Source organism: Camellia sinensis, chromosome 15 (genome assembly GCF_055761805.1).
Source record: "Camellia sinensis isolate YWXY chromosome 15, ASM5576180v1, whole genome shotgun sequence".
Lineage (NCBI taxonomy): Eukaryota > Viridiplantae > Streptophyta > Magnoliopsida > Ericales > Theaceae > Camellia > Camellia sinensis.
This window is the reverse complement of record NC_138975.1, coordinates 52,630,729-52,653,201: the sequence shown is the minus strand read 5'-3', so window position 1 is coordinate 52,653,201 and position 22,473 is coordinate 52,630,729. Positions and strand designations below refer to the sequence as shown.

Sequence of the window (22,473 nt, the reverse complement as noted above, 5' to 3'; positions counted from 1 at the left end):
CTTATAATGCGTTCCATTTGCCCATGTTTGCATCCTCTTAAGTGTGCTTGAGAATTGCTCTTTAAAGTTTAAGTGTTAGTCCTTGTGTGCATGCATGTTTACATGTCACTTTGCCTTCATTCTCGAGTATGTTGGCCACTGTTTTGGGCTTAGTATATGGCTGCCAAACTAGTTTAAGTCCATTCTCGCATGTTGTGGCATGCTCACCTTGTGTGTTGATTGCATACTTGGCTTATCATGAGTTATTGTATGTTTAAGTGGCTTTGCATTTGGCATGCATTTATCTTGGTTAAGTTGCCTGACATGTTGTCACATGCCTTGCCTACTTGCATGCCCACATTACATTTTGTATGCTTGTCTTCCCATGCCTTGCATGATTGATTCCTTAGGTTGTGTGCCTAGCATCATTACTTGCTTGCATGATCATATTGCATGCCTAGTTCACATGCCTAGGTTGCATTACATTGGCATGCATGCCTCACCTCTTGATCAAGCCATGATAGAGGTTGAAGACTTCCTTGTATGTTTATATGCATTGCATTACATTTGAAATCAAAATGGCACACTTGGTCCCTTGGGCCATCACGCATGAAATGCGCGATTGGTGGTCCGAGAACCAATAACCATGTCCCTTTGAGTCATAAACATAATAAGGGATGTGTTGGTGCACACATTTGTTTGGAATGCATTGACATGCCTTGTTTTGCTCTCTGCTGCTGTCAAAACAGGATTCTACAGGAAGCTTTAGCCGACCGGCCATCTTTAGGGCCGACCGACCATGTATGGATGGCCGATAGCTTAATCAGTGGCCGGTGATTATTCCCCATGGCCGGTGACCATTCCTTATGGCCGGTGGTGTTCCCCAATGTCCAAAAAGTGTTCCTTGGGAATTGTGCCATTCTTAGAGGAGCAGAGCAGGGAAAACAGAGACAACTTGTACATGGCAATGGACTCCCGAGCGAAACCGAGTGCGCATGCATTGGACCCTCTTCCCGAGGACTTTTATCGTTTTGTTTACTTAATTGATTTGTTAATTAATTAGGTGATCTGTAATATTTAATTAGCTTGTAGGTTAATTAATTGTATTATTCTTTTGGTCCCTCCGAGCGAGGGCAAATTTGTAATAAGTGTGGGTGCGTGTGTGCATGTCTTCCAATCCCCACTTCTTTCTCCCTTTTACTTACCTGCTTTGATGGTTAGTACTAGGACACATTTAATTTAGCATCCTTATGCTATGCATGCGTGCATCATTCATCAGTATTGCATGCATCGAGCTCGGCGCATCATACTAACTACATCGTATTTCAATCCCAAATTGAATACATGTTATCTGTTGCATTTCACATGCCATGTTTAGATTAGCCGAGCCTATTGTAGCTGCATCTTGCGTGTGTTGCATTAACCATTTTAACATGAACTAGGATCATGCATATGATTACTAACTAGTTTCTGTTTTGGCTTGGAGTACACGGTAAGCATTTATTTTTTAACATCCTTGCATGCGTGTGAGTGTTGCCATGACAGCATGCTTACCATGAGGCTATTTGCTTATATGATATAACTGCTTGGATGCCTGTGGGCGGAGGTTGAATTACCTGAATTGGAATAATGCATTAAAACTGTGAGTTTTAAACCCACTAGATAGTGGCAAAACCATGTTTTCTAAGCCCACCCGAAGGTGGCAAAACCTACATTTTAGCCTACTTACAAGTAGCAAACCATTTTCAAAACAAGCATGTAATGTTTTGTTCCAAATTAGGCGATTTGGTCTATACTTGTTTGTTGTGCGCATAACATAGTAATTCTAGGCTAATAACCGGAATAGGAACACATAATGCTTTCAAAACAAGATATTACGGTTAGTAGAGGCCGATCTTTGATCGGGCGAGAAGGGGTGCTCATAGCTGACCTTCCCTAATCGTACCCAAGTTTCCGAACCGAGGCAACTTTGGTGATGACGGACACATGGCCTTTGGCACCGAGTCAGGATTTCCTAAATTTCCCAAAATAAAATATTTAGGTGGCGACTCTGTATCTGGCAAAGCAGTCCATGTTTGGCACTTCTTTTCTAAAAATCTGTTTTTCTCAAAACGATTTGCCGGATTTGGACTCTTTGGTTCAGATTAAGAACCGTGACAATTTGAGAGTCCGAACTGTAGTGAGCCCAATATGAACAGAACGGGACTCATCCTCCCGGGGCGTTCGGGGACGTCTACACCGACCGGATCTAAACAAACTCAGCCAGGTCAAACAAAACCTACTCTCAAGCCCGACTTCAAATGGGTATATCTCCTTCATCTGGACTCGATTTTAGGTGATTCTTAAGTCTAAATTGAAACTCCAGAAGTCTACTTTCTAATGGCGGTGGCCTCACATCTAAATTCCAACTGTACAAAGAGATAGGCCTAATTTAGTGAAGGCTATTCATTTCTTTCTTAACGGTTTGATGCTCAACCTTTTCCTAAACTAGTTTTCTTCCATCCCTTCCTATTTCCTTCAACTCCAAACCTATAATGTGTTTTTAAAGATTTTTTTTCAAAGAGTTCACCTCCCTTCCATTTATTTTCACTTTGTCCTTACTTAGTTTATTGAAAAGTGCAATATTTTTATTGAAATACGAGCCTTAGAACATCGTAGAAACATTTGAAAAAATATTTTGAAAAAAGGCTTTGAAGGTCTAAGATAGTTTGGCCAGAATGGGGTGTAAGGTTTGGGATTAAAGCTTGAATCCAAATTTCTTCACTGAGAATTTAAAAGATTGCGCAGTATAACTTTCATCATTGAGTGTTCGCAATGAAGCACACAAGTCTTAAGAGAGGTCAAAAATGGGGTGTCTACAGTGATGCACCCATGATAGGTCTTGAGTTGGTCCGGGAAACAATGGAGAAAGTTACAATTATCCGTAAGAGGTTGATTACGGCTTAGAGTCATTAGAAAAGCTATGTTGACCGTAGGAGGAGACCGTTATCCTTTGAGGTGGGAGATCATATCTTATTGAAGATATTACCTAGACAGGGTTTGATGAGGTTTGAAAAAAGTGGGAAGTTGTCTCATAGGTTTATTAGGCCTTTTGAGATACTAGAACGGATTGAGAGGTAACTTACCGTTTGGCCTCGCCGCCACAGCTTTCAGGAGTTCATGACGTGTTTCATATTTGTATGCTTGGGAAGTATGATACGGATCCTTCATACGTGTTGGATTGGACTGAGTAAGAGGTGGATGAGGATGCCTCATATGAGGAGAGACCGATTAGAGTTTTAGATACTCGAGACCAAGTCTTGCGAGGCAAGACGATTCCTTTAGTAAAGGTGTTGTGGCAACACCATGAGGTTGAGGAGGCCACTTAGAAGCGTGAGGCGGAAGTCCGTGAGAAGTATCTAGACCTATTTATTGATGTTTACATGTATTGAGAACTTTGTTATGTTAATGTAATATAAACGTTGTATATGTTTTGGAAATGTGAATTCTATATTTAGTAATGAGCATATGTTTATCTTGTTAATGAGAATGGATGACTGGTGGATGGGTCATGGTGATGAATTTGAATTACTATCATTGTTGTAATTGGTTTAATCATGGTTTTAATGTTTGGTTTAAAATTTCGGGGACGAAATTCCTTTAAGGGGTGAGGTTATAGCGATCCTGGTTTAGATCCAACCCATTTGATGTTTTGGATCCGAGTTTTATTGTTGTATATAGTTGTTCATGTCCCATTTCGTCTTACACTTCATTGAGTTTGGTTATCGTTGTGCTTTGGTTGTGTTTAGAACAGGGTGGGAGTTAGTTTTTCAAGATGGTTGTTGCCCAGATTTTGATTTCTTTGCTCAAGCGACATTTCTTGCGTTCGAGCGGTCTTATGAACTTCTAGTACTTTTGCAGGTCTACAGAGATACTGAGAGTTGGGATTCTTCGCTCGAGCGATCCTTCCTCGCTCAAGCGTGGGTCTTCTGTCTGCAAAACTTCTGGGAGTTTGTATTCTTCACTTGAGTGACAAACTTCTTCGCTCGAGCGGTCACATCTTTTGTGTCTGGACGACCGAGCGACACATCTTGCACTTGAGTGACCTGCATGTATATCAGTTCGTAAAGTCACTTTTTTGAGTCACTTTTTCACCACACTCTCTCTCTAAACATTTCAAAATCCTATTTTCTCTCACTCTCTATCTAAACTCATCTATTTCACTAAAATACACCTAGATTCATCAATATTTTCACCTTGTGTCCCTTTGTTAAAAAGGTAAAGCTCGATGAGGGCTTTGTTCTAATTAGAGTAAAGTTGATTTTCGGTGTCTTTGAGTTTCCTTCACTCTCTCTCTCTCGTCTTCTAAGCCTGAGGTAGGGATTCTTTGCACTTTTTATGAGTTTTAACTTAGTTATTTGTTATTTCCAAACAATATTGTGATTTTGGAGATTTTTTAAACAAATCCAGGGTTTTGGGTTAAAGATCAAAAAAGGGGTTTTCAAATGGATTCTTGAAAATGATTGTAGTGTTGCAAATAAAGTTGAGTTGTGATAAAATGGTTGATTTTGATACTTGGGATTGATTTTGGAAGAAAAAAAGATTTTGCTCTAAATGTCTCAAATGTGGATTTATATATAAATAACAAATTGATGTTGGATATGTGGAATTGGGTTGATATTGATGAGGATAGTGGAGTTGGATATGTACTATCACTCACATCTTGAAATTTGGAAGTTTATCTGTATTGACAATTGTTTATCTGCTTAAAAATATCTGTTTTGGGCTATCGGTGAAAGATAACTATGATTATTGTAGAAATTGCATGAGACTTAGAAGAATTGAAACTATTTTCTTACTCATTTACATTGAACATTATTTCACACTTATGCATTGGAAATGTTTATCAGTTTAAGAAAAATTGGTGAATCTAGGAAGTATGTATTGACTCGTTGAAATAAGTTGGCCTGAGTGTCCATGGTGAAAGTCCTAAAAAATCGTGCATATACATGGGTGCCAATCCCATGGACGAAATTTCTGTGAAATGACAATAGTAGTGCTTGTATAGCCTACATTTACATGGGTATCAGTTTACGGTTTGTCACGGACAAAATTTTCATGAAGAGGTTGTAATTGTTTTGAGATTCCCAAAGTGTGATTCACTGCCCTATTTTTCAATTGTAAAGGAAATGATTCATAAATTGTGTTATAACCTGACATTGCATGGCTTTGAAAGAGATATAAAATGTTTTCACTATGTGCATTGTATATGCATCCACTTTATAGCTTTGTTAAGATTCATATACTGTGTTGGATTATTTCTATTGGGCTTTGGCTCACCCTAGGTGGGAAAAACATTTTCAGATGCTGATGATATGCCTTCGCCAAAGCAATAGCTTGAGAGGAATTGGAGCAAGAGCTTCATTTTGTGTATTTGTTGTATTTATTTTTCTACAAGCAGAGGGCTTTAACTGTATTGGATTTAAGTCGACTTTTGTTGTAACCAAGCATCGTCATCGAAAGTTGTATGCCTTTAGGGCATTTATTATCTATTTTACTTTCATACCATAACTCTTGTTGTGACATATTCTATAGATTTATAGATAGGCATGTGAATGTATATTTGCATATGTTACTCTTTTGTAAACTCAATTGGAATGAAAGATAATTACTTATACTAGTGTAGTTATTTAATGTATATGATGGATGGTTTATTGCCTATTATTTCAGGGCATTACAAATCTTATTTGTATTGAAAATTTGATATGAAAAATTTAGGAGAAACTTCTATAATTTTGGCTATGAAACTAGAGAAAACAATCAATGGTATTACATTAAATCAATCTGGAATCCTAGAGAAGATGTTAAACAAGTTTGATTATTATAATCCCAAACCTGTTTCAACCCTTTTGATCCTACCATGAATTTAAAGAAAAATAATGGTGCATCTTTATCTCAACTTAAACATTCTCAAATTATTGGACCACTTCTCTATATTGCTAATAAGACTTGACTTGATATTGCCTATGTCGTTGGGAGATTAAGTAGACACTCACAATCCTAGTAAAGATCATTGGGTTACTGTGGAAAGAGTTTTTAAACATTTAAGAGAAACTTTAGATTATTCACTTTGGTTTTCCTATTGTGGTTTAAGGTTATAACGATGCTAATTGGATAAGTCTACTACTGGATATATATATATATATATATATTTATGTTAGGTGGAGCAACAATATCTTAGTGTTCTAAAAACCAAATTGTTATATCTAGAAGTACAACAGAATCAGAACTTGTAACTTTGAATACTACATGTATTGAAGCTTAGTGGATTAAAAATTTACTCCTTGATATTCCACTTGTGAAAAATACTATACTTGTTATTTCTATGCATTGTGACAATAAAGCTGTAATAGAACTTGTGAGACAAGCACACACTAATAAAAAGATGAATAGGCATATGCAAGTGAGGTACAAATCTATAAGAAGTTTGGTGAATAAAAATTTTGTATCTTTGAATTTTGTAAAATTTGAAAAGAATATCGCTGATCAGTTAACAAAAGGTTTGTCTAAGAGTGTAGTCTTAGATTTATCGAGGGGGATGGTTCTACCATAGGGAGTCAACTAAGGAGGTAACCCGATATCTGTAATTGGAGATCCCATGAAAAAAGTTCAATGGGTAGGAACAATCCTTATAATGTGACTCGTATTCCATCACTTAAAGTAAAGAGATTTTTATTAAATTTATTATGTGTTCTGCTGTTTTTCCCTAAGATATTAGTGCTTATGAAAATGTAATGGTTAAGGAAGAGTGCTTACTTTAAATGAATCCAATGCGGGTATACTTTCGCAAGATAGACATCCATCACTTCTATCTTTGGAGGATTCACCTAAGTGAGAGCGTCGTGACGTTGTGACCATGAGAATAGTGTTGTTCTCTAAAACTCATGAGAATTAAGATTGAGCAAATAGCTGCTAATAGTGCTAACTCATGCCATAGTTATGTATCATACCATATATGTGGCATGTTGAATTTTGGTAAATGGGATTTAGTTCAAGACCCGATTCACTAAAATTCTTTCAAAATGAAACTGTTAACACTAAGTGAGGTTCAAGTTTAAAAAACACCTACCCTCATTGTATGGTTTTAGTGTTGCCCATATTATCATTATTATTTCCATATTTATTTGATGTTTTTACAAAGTTTTGAATCTTGTAGGGAATTGTTGGAGATTTCCTATTTTTAAAAGCTTCAAAACTTTATTTGTATTTATTTATTATTCAATTCTCAGAACAACATATACACATCGATTTGTCACCAGGTCCTTTTGGACCGTCGATAAGTACAGACAAAATCAGAAATGGCTGTTTCACGCACATCCATTGTGGCAAGTTGTATGGAATAAGCTTAACAAGCTAAGTGCTATGAACTATGTTCATCGATTTGAATGGGTTGAAACCATTAGATGCTAACCCAAGCTTTACATTTCGATAATTATTAGCAAAAATAGTATTTCAGCGGTCAAAATCTTTCCATTCAAGAAAGTCAGCAGGATGCCTTAAGACACCATCATTGGTTCGTTCCTCTACATGCCATCTCATGAGCTTGGCCATCTTGGATGAGATAAATAACCTTCGTAACATTGGCTTCAAAAGAAAATACCTCATATGTTTTGCAGTTATTCATTTACTGCCTCCACTATGAACATTTGAACCATTACCACTATGTTATTTCCACCTAGAACTGTTTCATATAACACATTCATCAAGATTGACATCATCGTTTCAAAACAACATACAATTATTGGGACATACATCCCACATCTCATACGTGAAGCCTAAATCTGGAGTGACTTTTTGAGCTTCATAGTACGAGTTCAGATGTTTCACACGTATAGGAAAAGCCTTATTCAATAACTCAAGTAACATATTCACAAATTTGACAGTCCATTGATTTAACACCTTCATATGCAAAAGTCGAACAATAAATGACAAAGATGTGAACTTATTACAACTCGGATACAAATCACTCTATGCATCTTTCAAAAGTTTGAAATACTTGCAGTCTCTACACTTAGACCTGATTGCAGATCAGTTGCATGTGGTTTTGCTACATTGGAATCAAGTGCTTGTGGTTCATCACTTTCAACACTGGTATTGGAAAATGGAATACTAGTAGCCTTGTGTATCAATCCGACCATATCATGTATAATGTTTGCATTCACTAATGTTTCATTCTCTCAGTTACCATGCACAAAATTATACTATTCTCTATGATTAATCCAAAGCTTGTACTTGTTAAAAAATCTATTTGAAATTAGATGATCTCCCACATTATCTTGTAGAAGATAATAGCGATTCTCGCATCTCCATGGACAACAGATCATCGAACTTGCATCCTTATTGGTGTAGCTAAACACAAGAAATTGATCAATCTGGTTTATGTATTGCCTTGACATCCTATTTGGCAAATCAATCCAACTCTTGTCCATTTTCACTACTTGATCACCAACACTTGGTCTAGTTGATCAATGCATAGAAATCAAAATACATAATCCCACAAGTCACACTTTTCAATCATTCTAACTACGTTTCGTTATTTGAAACTCTAATTTCAAGACAATACAAAACAAATTAGACGATTGTAGCATACGAAAGGTAATTTAAAAGCCAATTACACTAGGGACTACAAAACCACCATGAAAAGGGAAAAACATGTAGTCTCTACATCTCAGAATAAAAAAGTTCACAAGAATCAAATAACGCTAACTATAACATTCAAAACCAACATCAAATCAATAAATATATGGTGTCATGTCATCGCCATGTCATGCCTTGAATTTTTTGAATATGTATTTTTTAGAAAGTAAGATTGTTAAGAAAATGCAAGTATTCATTTGTGCATATCGTAATTCAATATAACAATGTGGCTATAAAACGTAATTTTGAAGATATTATAAAGTGGACTCCTTGCATGCACAACCAAGCAATCATCATCTATCAAGTGTTTCTAGGCTTTCATATATCCTAGAGTAAGACAGTAAGGGAGAGATATGGTTTAGAAGATACCTTGAGGGACTAAGATAAGTGTCAACACCACTGTGAATGACCGATATAGCTGTCACCGCTGCTGTTGTGAGAAACCAGAGAGACCTATCTTCCATGATTAGTGGAAGAATATAAGGGAACCAATAGATCAAGCCCCATAATCATAAAAGTGAAAGGCCAAAAGCAAATAAAACTCTTAATATCAACACATAAAAGTGATATTACAAAAGCTAATAACAAAAAAGATGTTACAAAAGCATATACATATACTATTTGGAACTTGGGACTTGTATGAGAAAAGGATATGGAAAAAATTCCCTTCTTTGTTTTCCTTCCTTTTTAGGTGGGTAGGTAATACCAAGCAAGCAGAGATGCTTATTACTATGTAATGAATTCATCAAGCCAATGGCTCCCTTCTAAGATTATTTTGGTTTTGTTATAAGAGAACTGAATAATTACTAATGTGGTGTGAATGTCTCAAATACATACAGGAACATGAAGAGAATTGTCAACACTCAACAGAATGAAACTATCTCTTATGTAATGTGATATTGCAACAAAAAATAGTCAACAAACGAAGGCTATGTTAAGTTTAGAGCATGAACAAAATGATTAATTAGGAAATAATCAATAGTGCAAATTCCCAAATCATGGAAAATGACAAGGAAGCCACCATATTCTTCACTAGAAATAAAAGACATTGCAACAACCAATTTGCTAATTATTAAACTATCATCATAGTTTGCCTCATATGAGGGCTAAATACTGAAGTGATAAATAAAACTATGAACAAAGTCAGAGTAGTGCTTTAAAGTCTCAACAACATAATGTCATATAACTAGAATGCATTCAAAATCACAACAAAACTACTAAGATCCATATCAATTTAAATAATGCATTCAGATTTTAGTTTAGTTCTTATTATTTCAATTTAAATAATCTGATCCTTTCACTTTTATTTCAATTTTAATTTGGTCTTTCTATCCAAAATTTCGTTAATTTTTTTTTTCACATGTACACCTCAGAAAACTAACAAATACCTTAAAATTATTAATTTTAACTTTCAATTTGAACAGGGATCTAATTGTTCAATTTGTGACAATAGAACTAAAGCTAAATATTAATCAAAATAAAATGGTTAAGGCCCCGTTTGTTTTGGGCTATAGGGAGGGTATTGGGACTAGTAATACCAAGGTATTACTAAAGTCCCTGTTTGTTTGCAGAGAAAGGGTTGGGACTATTAGTCCCTTGGTATTGCTAATACCCTTGGAAGGGGGATTGGTAAGGAGGAGGTAGAGATGGTATTAGAAAATAGTGAGGGGATTAGAAATTTTTTTATTTTTTATATATTGGGAATTTTTTTTAAAATATAATGTTTAATTTTTTATATTTTTTTATTTGTTTTATTATTTTATATAAAAATAATTTAACAATTCCTCATTATTAATCCCCTCACTATCAATCCCCTCACTATTAATCCCCTCACTATCAATCCCCTCACTAACAATCCCCTCACTATCAATCCCCTCCATTCTATCTCCCAAAACAAACGGGCCCTAAAAGTGTAATATACTCTTTTCCAAAAGTTCTTAATTTTTTTTTAACCGATACATCCTTGAACAATATGGGATAATACAACGATGGAGTCATCAACCACTCTATTCCATGAATGAAAATTTTGCTTCAAAAAATCTAAGTGATACATCAATTTTCCAAAAATAAGGTAAGCTCACTTAGAAGTGTCATTGTTGCTGTGATCTCCATGCACTATTATAAGAAATATGCATTCACGACAAAGATTCGTGGATAATATAATATCGTTCTTATAGAGCACTAATCATAAACTAATTAACATTCTAGATACATATTATTTATACCATTTTTACATAAACCATGTCTAATTACGAAGGAATTATCCAGTCTTCCAAGAATTTGAACTAAGTTGTGTGACTGCTAATTGTATTGGTTACTTACATAGGAGAAAAAATAGGAAATAATGGGTATGCATCTAATAGAATTGAAAGGGCATACCACATAAAATATGTGGTGGATCTATGCGATAATTTTTCCTAGTTAAGGCGTTATGATTACAAATTAGAATGTCAACAAACAGCATTGCATAAATCTAGATACATATATTCTAATAAAAATATAGCATACATCTAGATACATACATACATTCTCATCAAAATTGGTAAAACATTCCAAAAATTGATTCAAAAAATTGCAAATGGGCACTAGGGTTTAGTGAGAAACATAGAGTGAGATATAGAGAGAGCAAGAGAGTAAGGGAGAGATAGGTTTTAAAAGATACCTTAAGGGAGAGATAGGGCTGTCATTTCTGATTTCAAACCCCCTCACCACTTTCCCTACTCTGCTCTTATTGTCATCAACGACAGCTCGGTCGCTGCCCTCGTTGCCGTGATCTCTATCACCAACCTCGAAAAATGCCACCAAATCCAGGCAGAGGAGAGAGAGAGAGAGAGAGAGAGAGAGAGAGAGAGAGAGAGAGAAAGAGAAATGAAACAGCAATAAGGAGATCATTATCACCATCATCAACTACAGAGAGAACCTATAGCGATCCTGGTTTAGGCCCGACCTATTTTTTTACTTTTGAATCTGAGACCCCGTGTACTTAATTGTTGTTTATCTCATTTCCATCTTTTTGCTTGTTGAGATTGGCTATTGGGAGTTTTGGTTATGTTTGAAACAGGTTGGAAAGTTAGTTTTTCCATAAGTTGTTGCCTAGATTTTTGTTTTTTCGCTTGAGCGGTCTTTCTTGCGCTTGAGTTGTCTTTTGTAGTCTGCAAAACTACTGGGAGGGGATCATTATGTGCTCGAGTAGTGGTTTTGGTCGCTCGAGCAGTGTTACTTATGGTATCTGGTCGCTCAAGCGGTCTGTGCGTAAATCAGTCCGAGAGAGGGCCATTTTGAGTCACTTTTTCATCTCCTTCTCTTTTTAAACATTTCAAAACCTTAAAAACCTTCATTCTCTCTCTCTCTAGCTCTTGCTTCTAGCTCAAAATACTCTCAATCCGTTGATCTCTCCACCCTAGTCCTTTGAGGAAAAGCGTTGAGCGCGTCGAGGGCTTCATTTTAATCTGAAAAGTTTATGTTTTTAGCTCCGTCAAGTTTTACCCATCATTTCTTCTTGTCTTCTATTTTGAGGTAGGAATTTCTTTGACTCTTTTATATGAATTTTAGTTTAGTTATTTGCTTTTTGAAAAAGGTTAACGATTTGGGAATTTTTGGAAAAACCTAAGGTTTGAGTTTGAAATCAAAAGAGGAGTTTTTTCAAATGGGTTCTTGAAAATGGTTGTGGGGATATAGTCATGGTTGAGCTTTGTTAAAATGATGGATATCCTTTCTTAAAATTGATTTTGTAACAAAAAAGGCTTTTGCCCTAAATTTTGGATGTTTAGAATTGTGAAGGGAAATAGAAAATAATGTTGGGTTTTATAAAATTGGAACAATGTTTATGTTGATGATGATGGTAGAGTTGGATATATAGTATAACTACCATTGTAATTGATGAAATTATATCTTTTGATTGGAAATTATCTATTGAATGAAAATATCTGTTTTGGGCTATCGGTGTAAGATAGTCTTAATTGTTATAGACATTGCATGAGGATTAAGTTGAATTGAAACTAATTTCTCATACATTGTGGATTGAACATCATTTCATATTGAACATTGTAAATGTATTAATTTTGTATATTGAACATTGTAAATGTATTAATTTTGTGAAAAATGGTTGAATACCTTAGTGAATCTGGTTAGGGAGTGTGGTTGTGGTAATGATGTTGGCCTGTGTGTCCTTGCTGAAAGTCTAGAAACCCGCACGGCTAAGTACCGATCCTTCTGGTTAGTACCAGTAAAATGGATTTGGTAGTGCTTGTATAACCTACTGGCAGACATGTACTTAAAGATTCCCAGTGTGTTGTATCCACTGCCCTGTTTTCTATACAAAAGGATTATTTTCATGAATTGATATATAATCTAGTATTGCATTGTTTTGAGATGGAAAACGAGGAATGTTTGACAAATGGCATGCATGTGCATTCACCTTATAATTTTGCTAAGACTCATATACTATGTTAGAGTATCTCTATTGGGCTATTGCTCACCCTATATAGAAAACAACTTTTAGGTGCTAATGATATGCCTCCACCAAGGATGTAGCTTGAGAGGACTATAGGAGCTTAAGGCTTTATTTTTGGTTTCTTGATGTAATTATTTTTGTCTAAACTTAGGGCTTTACTTGTATTGAGTTTAAACTCATTTTGTTGTAACAAAACATTGTCTTGGAAAGTTATAGCCATTAGGGCATTTCATTACTTGGTTTTACTTCCCTTTTTACTCTTGTATTCATGCCATATGCAATAGATTCAAAATCTAAAATTTGTGAATATATATTACATGTGTCATCTTTTGTAATGATCAAAGACATAATGAATAGAAGTCATGAGATTGTTGATCAATTGTAGTACTGTTATGAGATGGGTTAATACTAATTATTTCGGGGCGTTACAGAACCAACTTCGATGAGTTTCATCAACTGATACCTTTGGTTTTCCCTCGGATTTGAACCACATCGCAAGTGATTGATCTTGACTTCTTCGTTTTCGTTGCACCGTTGCTGCTTTCCCTCGATCAAACTCAATCCAGACCTCCGGCACCGTCATCGTCAACTCCAGTCTCCGTCTGGAAACTTTCACAATTGATGAAGAAGACGATCGATGGAACTTGATCCTTTGCTCAGATATATTGATGGGTTTTAGAGAGATAAAGGTGGATTTGTTTATGGAGAGAGAGAGAGAGAGAGAGAGAGAGAGATGACAAAGAAGAAGAATCGTAGGAGTGAGAGAGAGAGAGAGACTGATGGAGAAAGAAATAGAGAAGTGAGTTTGTGAGAAACGAATGATTTTGTATTGTATAGATATCATAAGTGTCGTTATAAACTTAACAATGTCTTTATGGACTAAATAGTTTAGTGGTTGGGGTTTTGGAGAAAAACAAATTCAAAATTAAATTTATGGGCCGACCATAATCACTTAAAAAATAATTTACAGTTTGAATCAACATACCATAATAAGATTAGATTTGATTACAATCGATTGAAAAATAAAATATTATGTCAACAACTTTTTTTTATTTTTTTATTTTTTTTAAAATACCGAAACCAAGCACACCCTCACTAGGAAACATGGGACCCACTGGAATGAAGGATGACGAATCATTATCCTTATCCTGGATAACATTATCAACTACCCCAATCACACTCTCTATTGCCTCATTCCTCGCCGGTCGGGGTCAGGAAAACATGGCGTACTCGTCTGCCTTATCTTCACCTCTCTATCTCCACACCAACCCAAACACTAAATTCTCTCCAAAACTCAACAAATCGAACTGTAAATCGCTTACCGTATCGGCCATTCCACCCCTCTCCACCGCCGCCGACGTTTCCGCCGCCGTCGACGGAACAACTCTCGCCGTCATCGGCGGAAGCTCAGTCGCCGCCCTCGCTGCCGTGATTTCCCTCACGGACCCCGAGAAACGTCGCCAGATCCAGGCGGAGGAGGTGGGCGGCGGAGACAAGGAGGTGGTAAGGGAGTACTTCAACAACACGGGGTTTCAGAGGTGGAAGAAGATCTATGGAGAGGCTGAGGATGTGAATAGAGTTCAGTTAGATATACGAATTGGACATTCGAAGACTGTAGAGAATGTGATCCAGATGTTGATCGACGAAGGAAGCCTTGAAGGTGTTACTGTGTGTGATGCGGGGTGTGGAACGGGGTGTTTATCGATTCCGTTGGCGAAACAGGGAGCGATTGTGTCGGCGAGTGATATATCTGCTGCCATGGTTGCTGAAGCTGAGAAGCAGGTCAATGCTCTACCCTAACTGTCATTTTAACGGTTTTTTGAATATATTTCCTAATTTCTTCATTGTCATTCTATAATGTAGATGGTAAAGAATGTAATTCATGTTTGAAATTGTTTAAACTATCATGGGCAGGTTAACAATTTTTTAATCCGCTGTTTTTTTAGTGATTTTGGACTAACAGGTTGAGTGTGATGACAATTAAATTCTAATACATTGCATTAAAATATTATGAAGTCATAAAGTTTGTAATTTAACTGTGAAGCTATAAAGTAAAAATAAATGAAATGTTTGATAATGTATGTAGTTGTGTTTAGAAAAATTTGATATTGGTTTAGTGGTCAAACATGTAATAAAAGTTAGAAAATGGAAAGATTTGTTCATGCTTTGAGGTGTTTAATTTAAGGGTAAATTCCACTGACCTCTCTTGGGTTTGGAGAAAATCTAACAAATCTTACAGGTTTGATATAATTATACTAGTCTCCCTTCTACCAAAGCTAAAGAGATTAAAACTAATGTAAATGGTGTGAAAATACGAAAACAAATAAGGTAATATATACATTTCAGTGTTAAAGATATGATAACATTATTTTTGCATCCATATGATTAACGCATTTATAATGAAAAATGGTCAAGTATTATGTGAATTAGAGCCTTAAAAGTGTCTAATGTAATTATGCCAGACTTGTGGTGCTTACTCTATGTTCTCCAAACCTTTAGGGGGGTCAGTGTAATTTACTGTCAATTTAAATATGTAAGTTAACAAGTTGGGTCAGTTATTTGGGCAGGTTGAACATCTTAAACTGTACACATAACCCAATGTGCATAAATTTAGTGTGTGGGGTTGCCCAACCCAACCTGCTAATGCTCTCAACCAGGGGTGGCGGCACAGGTTGGGTAGGTTTTTTTACACACCCCTAATTGGGATTCTTCCTGATGTATCAAGCATGCTAAATATGGTTACTGAGAATTCTTTTGGCGACTTGTTCCTAAAAACTGTTTGTGGGGAATTTTTTCTTAAAAACACCCAATTTTTAGAAACACGTTGTCTTTAAATTTTTTTAAACTATTTTTGCATAAAAATGGAAAACGTGTCCTTTTGAACTTTTTCATTGTTTTGTTTCTGAAAACATGAAATACAAAATGAAAGAAATGAAAATACAACCATATAAGCCAAGGAACTTGTTCTATTATTTTTTCATTTCCCAGATACTTGTTTCATGGCTTAAAAGGCAACAACTGATATCCTAAGATCCCTTCATACCCCATTTTTAGTTTAACAGAGAGACTATATTTAATTTCTGTCTTAGCAACTTTACTTGTTATATAGGAATTCAAGCTACTGAATGCCTTGAACCTTAATTTATGCTTTTCAGACTTTGTTGCATTGGTTACTCAATAACATCCTTCTTTTGTATTAACCACTTTTATGTTAATATTCTTCACAATTTTTGTTCGAGTCTTACAAGAGTTGGAGATGAATGAGTTTTGGTTATAATGCAGGCAAGAGAAGAGCTTTTAACTAGCAAAGACGAGCTCTCACCAGCACCTGTGATGCCAAAATTTGAAGTGAAAGATTTAGAGAGCTTGGATGGGAAATATGACACTGTGGTTTGCTTAGATGTTTTGATACATTACCCGCAAAACAAGGCAGATGCAATGATTGCCCATCTTGCTTCTTTGGCTGACAATCGGTTAATTCTGAGCTTTGCACCAAAGACATTATATTATGACTTGTTAAAGAGGGTGGGAGAGTTGTTCCCCGGGCCCTCAAAGGCAACAAGGGCATATCTGCATGCGGAGGCAGATGTCGAGAGGGCATTACGCAAAGTTGGGTGGAGGATAAGGAAGAAAGGCCTAATCACTACTCAATTTTATTTTTCAAGGTTGATTGAGGCTGTGCCTGCTTAGTTTGGAAGGCAGGTCAGATATTTTTTGCCTTGTACTTATTGTTGAGTCACTAAAATTAGGAAGTTCTGCAAATTGTTTGTGAGTCCCTAAAATTTTTTTAATGTTGTAATTTTTTTGCATGTATTTAGTGAATTATACCGTGTATATTAGATGATCATGTATCCAACTTTCGATGACATCTTGCTGGAGTTTTGTTTGTCAGTCAATCACATCAATCCATGACTTTAAATTCCCGTGTGTATGGGTGATGATTAATGACTGATTATGTTGTTATGAATGACAAAAATACATGATATATACAGTGATTTCTGTGTCATTTTGGTAAGCTAGAGGTGAAGAAATCTAGCATTACAAAAAGTAACTGAATATATTGTCACTAAATAAGCCATACTGCAAGTCGGTCTTCAATAATGCAATCTAAATACCCCAAGTCTGAGACTCTTGAGGTTTAGCTCATTACCAAACCAAGTTGTGGAATAAAAAACTTTATTGCGATATGTATTTTCATGGCGGAAATTTCAAAATATCAGTCTCTGAGATGTAGCCAGACTCCAAGGAATCTCAATATTTCCCAATTATCTTGGATCTTCATGGTTTATGCTACGATAGAAAAGAAGTGCCTATGCTGTTAACACTGTATTTGGATAAAGATTTGGAAAAGGAAACGGAAAGGAAAATGGTGGATGAAATGTGAAAAAATTAAAAAGGAATATTTTACCCACCTTTTTCATTTCTCTTTTCAAGTTCCTACCGAAATTTATAATCTAAATACAACCTAAAAAGCTGAGAAGGAAAAGAAAAGGAGGGTGGCATATAGCAAATGAAGATGAATACAATAAAAAGGGGTGGGAGGAATTGGAAGTACGTAAAGAGGAACTTAACACACACACACACACACACTCTCTCTCTCTCTCTCTCTCTCTCTCTCTCTCTCTCTCTCTCTCTCTCTCTCTCTCTCTCCATGTAATCCGGTGATATAAAATCTTGAAAAAATCCTGATCATATATTGCAATGCTATTAAAGAAAACTTGAAAGTAAATATGACACTAACTGAAAAGTCTAATTTTCAGAACCCCTATTATTAGGCTATGATGCAGGGAGCTTTGTGAAGATCCTAATCTCTGATATCTTTGTCACAACTTATTAGCAATCATTCCTAGAGCATCTGTAATCTTACTCAAAGCACCCACCAAGCTGTCATTTTGCTCCTTCCGCTGCTCCCTATCCAGTTGATAATTCATATTTTGAGCTTCTAGTTGTGCATTCAGCATATTACTGTTCTTCTCCAGAACTTTGACAAATCGTTCCTCCAGATTGGTGTCTTCACATCCATCTAATGCAAGTCGTCTCCGCTTCCACCCCTCCTGAGACAAAGATCCTCTCCAGAAATTCGAGCCTTGTTGTTTCTGTTTCGTCACTCCTGAAGGATATAAGCAAACGAAAGCCAATTACTTCCATTTCAAAATGCTAAATTTGGAGAACAAAGACTTTTTTGACTTGTTCTTGTTCTTTTATTTTCTGATTTCGTTATTTAAAAATAGTGGATTGGAACCAATGGATAGGGGATGGCACTCAAAAGAAGCTCCTTCGTTTTCTTCTACTGGTTATTTAAGAAAGTAATCTTCCGTCAAGGATTAGTTTATCCCCTACCAATTTAGCCTTTTACTTTCGTTTTGCTTCATCAAAATGAGAGTTTTACAATCCCATAGAAAAATCTTAGATTGTTGGGTAGGAACCAGGTGGCTTGATCTTTGAAATATAGCAAAACCCTAACTGAAACTAAATGCAATCTACAGAGAGATGACGATGTTTCTGAAATTTTATGCCTGATGATATATGAAGTTGAAAATTTTGTCATAGTGCATGTGGCACCTTACCTTGATCGGAGTATGCTTGAGAAAACGGTTGACATTGCTTCTCTGCTCACAGAAGGAAACTATTTATTACAATCTATTTATACAAAGAAACGAGGAAATTTTGGGAAATAAAGTGAAAGAAAAGGGACGCGGTCTGTCTGATATCAACAATGACTTGTATTTCAAAGCCAAATCGTATTCTAAACATTTCTCATCAGAATCCGTCTCTGTACACCTGGAGAAGGGGATAAGATTATGTTTGTCATCCATAACGGACCAACACATTAACCTGTGTATTTCTGGAGCACATCCGAACTTAGAATCCTTTGATTTAAGAGTGAATACCATAAGTAAGATCGTTGTCTAGTCCGAATGATTCACAGAGAATACCAAAAATAAATACTCAATGAATGTTTGATTCTCAAAAAATATCCAAGGTTGGAAGGAAAAGTATAAAAACTTTCATTTCCCTAAGACTTACAATCATTATAATAAATTAATTCTTGAAGCACAAGAAACCAATAAAATAGGGAGTTAGCTAAATCAATACAATTTAAGAAACATAATAATTCTATGGTTCTATACTAAACTAGAAGATTCATAATAAATAACTATTACTAAAATAAATAAGACAAAAATATAAGGATTACAAAATCTTGTCTGCGTCATCTGACATAACAGATATTTTGTAAGCCGAAACAAAGACATACAGCGATTAAAATTAAACCAAAAGTTGTACGATTTTCTAGCAGACATCTCCGATAAATTCCATCAAAAAAAGAAATTAAGCTAGTGCAGTCTGGGATAAGCAAGATTTAATAGTTCCAAGACAAAATTTTGACCTAACATAAACGATAAATTACCTGAAATAGGCATTGGCATTGGAGCAGGAACTGTCTTAGTGGGACTATCTGCGGCACCGACATTCTCTTTGCTTCTGACATTCCCTTCATGCACCAATTGTCGAAAATCTGAGAACAGACCATCTTCTGCCTCTGCCGCCTCCTCTTCCGCTTCCTCCCCATCCTCTCCCTCTGCCACTGCTGGTTCCACTCCATTTTCATGTTTTGCATCAGCAGTTATTGTCACCAGTGTCGGAGGATACGCTGTTGCAGTAGATGCCTTCCCGTCCAAGATATCATAAACTTCCCTATCAAAAAAACCCGGAAGTTTCTTCTCCCTTCTTGAATCATTTCCCAACATCCAGAACGATTTAGCCTCTTCTTTTACTTGCGAATCCCAAGTTTTTATTTTCCTGAAATCACCAACGAGATTACTCCATCTTTTCCTGCACTTAACTGGTCCTCTATTCACACCGCGCCCTCTGCAGAACGATGAGACAGTGTCCCACTTAGACTCAAGCTGGTCCAACCCAAAAACTGAAATGGATCGATGACCCTTTTGACCCTGGTTCTCTGCAACCTGCTTGCCTTCTATGAGGATAAGTGTTTCTTGTCTGGTCCATCGAGGGAGTCTCTGCGATTTACTTTTATCATCAGTCCCTTCTGCTGTTGCTTGCTGTCCATCAACTCCATTGGTTGGACAAGCATCATTTTCCTGCACATTGTTTGACTCTGTCGCCATTAACAAGTAAACTCCGGTAGCAGAGGACTAAACTAATGGTGCTTTGGTGAAGGGGTTGTTTACATCAGAGGATCATTCAACTTACCAATTTGGGTGGGCAAGGATTTGAGCCTGATCTTTTCTAGAGTCAATGGGGCCTTATTTTGTGCCCTGTATTAAGTTATCTACCATAAGTGGAATCCTAACCTCCCTATTTGACTGTCCAAACAAGGGATCAGTTTCTATGTTCAAGCACTAAATTTGTAGAGGCATAAATTTATGAGCATTCCAATTCAAGACTAAAAATTAAATTCAATTTTCAAGTCGTGTGATGTGGCAATCAATTAAGATATTAAAAGCAATATTTTCTCTCATATATTCTCTAATTATCAACCAATCATATAACTCACATATCATTGTGCTTAAAAAATGAGTTTGTTTATCATTTTTTCAAATTTATAAGGTGAAATTACCCTTATGCTCTCTCTCTCTCTCTTTCTCTGTTTTAGGGTTTACAAAACGGGGTCACGGACACACTTCAATGATTCAAACTTTCCATTTTATAAGGCCCATTGAGATCATCCATACGAAAAATCACGTTGATGGGATAATGACAACCACATGATCAAATCATTTTTTTTTTGTTGAACAATTCTTTTCCAGAATCACATTTTTTGCTTTATAGTTTTTAAGACGAATATAATTTAATCATGTGGATATCGATATTTAATTAATTTAATCTTTTACATAAATAATTTTTTAAACGAATCCTATAAGGCGAACTGTTCGGATCATGAAAGAGTATACCGAGTGGCTGCACAGAGGGGATCCACCCCTTGCTCAAATGGTTAGGTAAAGATTACAGGCTTGATGACTATTTTACAGTGGACAAATAGACCAAGTCTGTATAGAACACTGGAGTTATGTCTCCTGTTTAAAGAAATACTGGTGTATAGGGTATGCCTCCTAAATTACACTAGTTTTACTGCACATTCTTTAACAAGTTATATATGCATATACATATCATTTTCCTATCATTTTTTCATTTTGGGATTTCCATTGTGAGCAGACAATAGAAAATGGGGAAATTTAGCTATAAACCCCTTTTACCTTCCTTTCATTGTTAAAAGGACTAAGAAAAAAATTATACATTCTAAACCCCCTCATAATTATAAAATCTTGCATAAAGGACAAAATTTATTATTTAAATATTTTATAGGACTATTATACCCTCAACTTCTGCATATATAATCAGCTTCGTCACCAACTGTATCATAATCACCATAGTTGCATCTTCCAAGCTTCAGTAGAAGGTCGTCGACAAGCCGCCGCCATAGTAGCGTCTTCCAAGCTTCAGCAGAAGGTCCTCTCTTCATCTTCATAATCAGCAACGATGAGGCTTTGAGTATGTTGAAATTGAATGAGGATGTCGTTGGAGATTCGAAAGCTAGGGTTTCGGAGCAGATGGAGATTCGGAGTGCGGTGGAGATGGCTCAATTGGAAGCGGAGAAGAAACATGATGAGGTTGTTGATGAGATGCTGGCGATGTTGAATGCGAAGGCTGAAGCTTCGAGATTGAAAGAAGTTGAACAGGAGGTTGGGAAGGATGTGGATGAGGAACAGTAGAATATATGTATATATATATATTTGTATGTATGAGTGTTGTTGAACACATGTATTCTTTTTCATTGAGATGTGTGATTGTTGATCGAGTTTTAGAAGTTTTTCATTTCAATTAGATATGTGGATTTGTTGATTAATTTGTTTTGTTTTTGTTTGTTTGTTTTTTTTGAAGTTTTTTTTCTCAATTAGATATGTTGATTTGTTGATTAATTTGTTTTGTTTTGGTTTGTTTGTTTGTCTTTGATTTATTTTTGTTGTTTTTTTATCTAATTTCATTTAACAGAACCAGAGTAAAATTTTACTCTGGTTCTATTGCTCTGTTTTTTTCATTTGACAGAACCAGAGTAAAATTTTACTTTTATACAGAGTAAAATTTTACTTTTGTGTAGAGTCTAACATTTTACTAGTTTTTCAGAGTAAAATTTTACTTTTAGTTTCAGAGTGTAACATTTTACTCTTATTCAGAGTAAAATTTTACTTTTATACAGAGTAAAATTTTACTTTTAGTTTCAGAATGTAAAATTTTACTTTTATACAGAGTAAAATTTTACTTTCATACAGAGTAAAATTTTACTTTTAGTTTCAGAATGTAAAATTTTATTTTTATACAGAGTAAAATTTTACTTTCATGCG

The 22,473-nt window shown here is 35.7% G+C and overlaps 2 protein-coding genes across 2 annotated transcripts; one reads left to right on the top strand and one right to left on the bottom strand.

Annotated features, from left to right (window-relative positions):
- Nucleotides 1-14,194: 14,194 nt before the first annotated feature.
- On the top strand, nt 14,195-17,053 carry CHLM (magnesium-protoporphyrin IX methyltransferase). Its single transcript, XM_082910423.1, has 2 exons — nt 14,195-14,890; nt 16,391-17,053. The coding sequence occupies exons 1-2, from the start codon at nt 14,213-14,215 to the stop codon at nt 16,796-16,798; spliced, it is 1,086 nt and encodes a 361-aa protein (XP_082766549.1). The 5' UTR covers nt 14,195-14,212; the 3' UTR covers nt 16,799-17,053.
- Nucleotides 17,054-17,798: 745 nt separating this feature from the next.
- Nucleotides 17,799-22,023, bottom strand: LOC145813954 (trihelix transcription factor ASR3-like). Its single transcript, XM_082910424.1, has 2 exons — nt 19,518-22,023; nt 17,799-18,218 (listed from the first exon to the last, which is right to left on the bottom strand). Exons 1-2 carry the CDS (start codon nt 20,236-20,238, stop codon nt 17,932-17,934), a joined length of 1,008 nt encoding a protein of 335 aa, XP_082766550.1. The 5' UTR covers nt 20,239-22,023; the 3' UTR covers nt 17,799-17,931.
- Nucleotides 22,024-22,473: the final 450 nt, after the last annotated feature.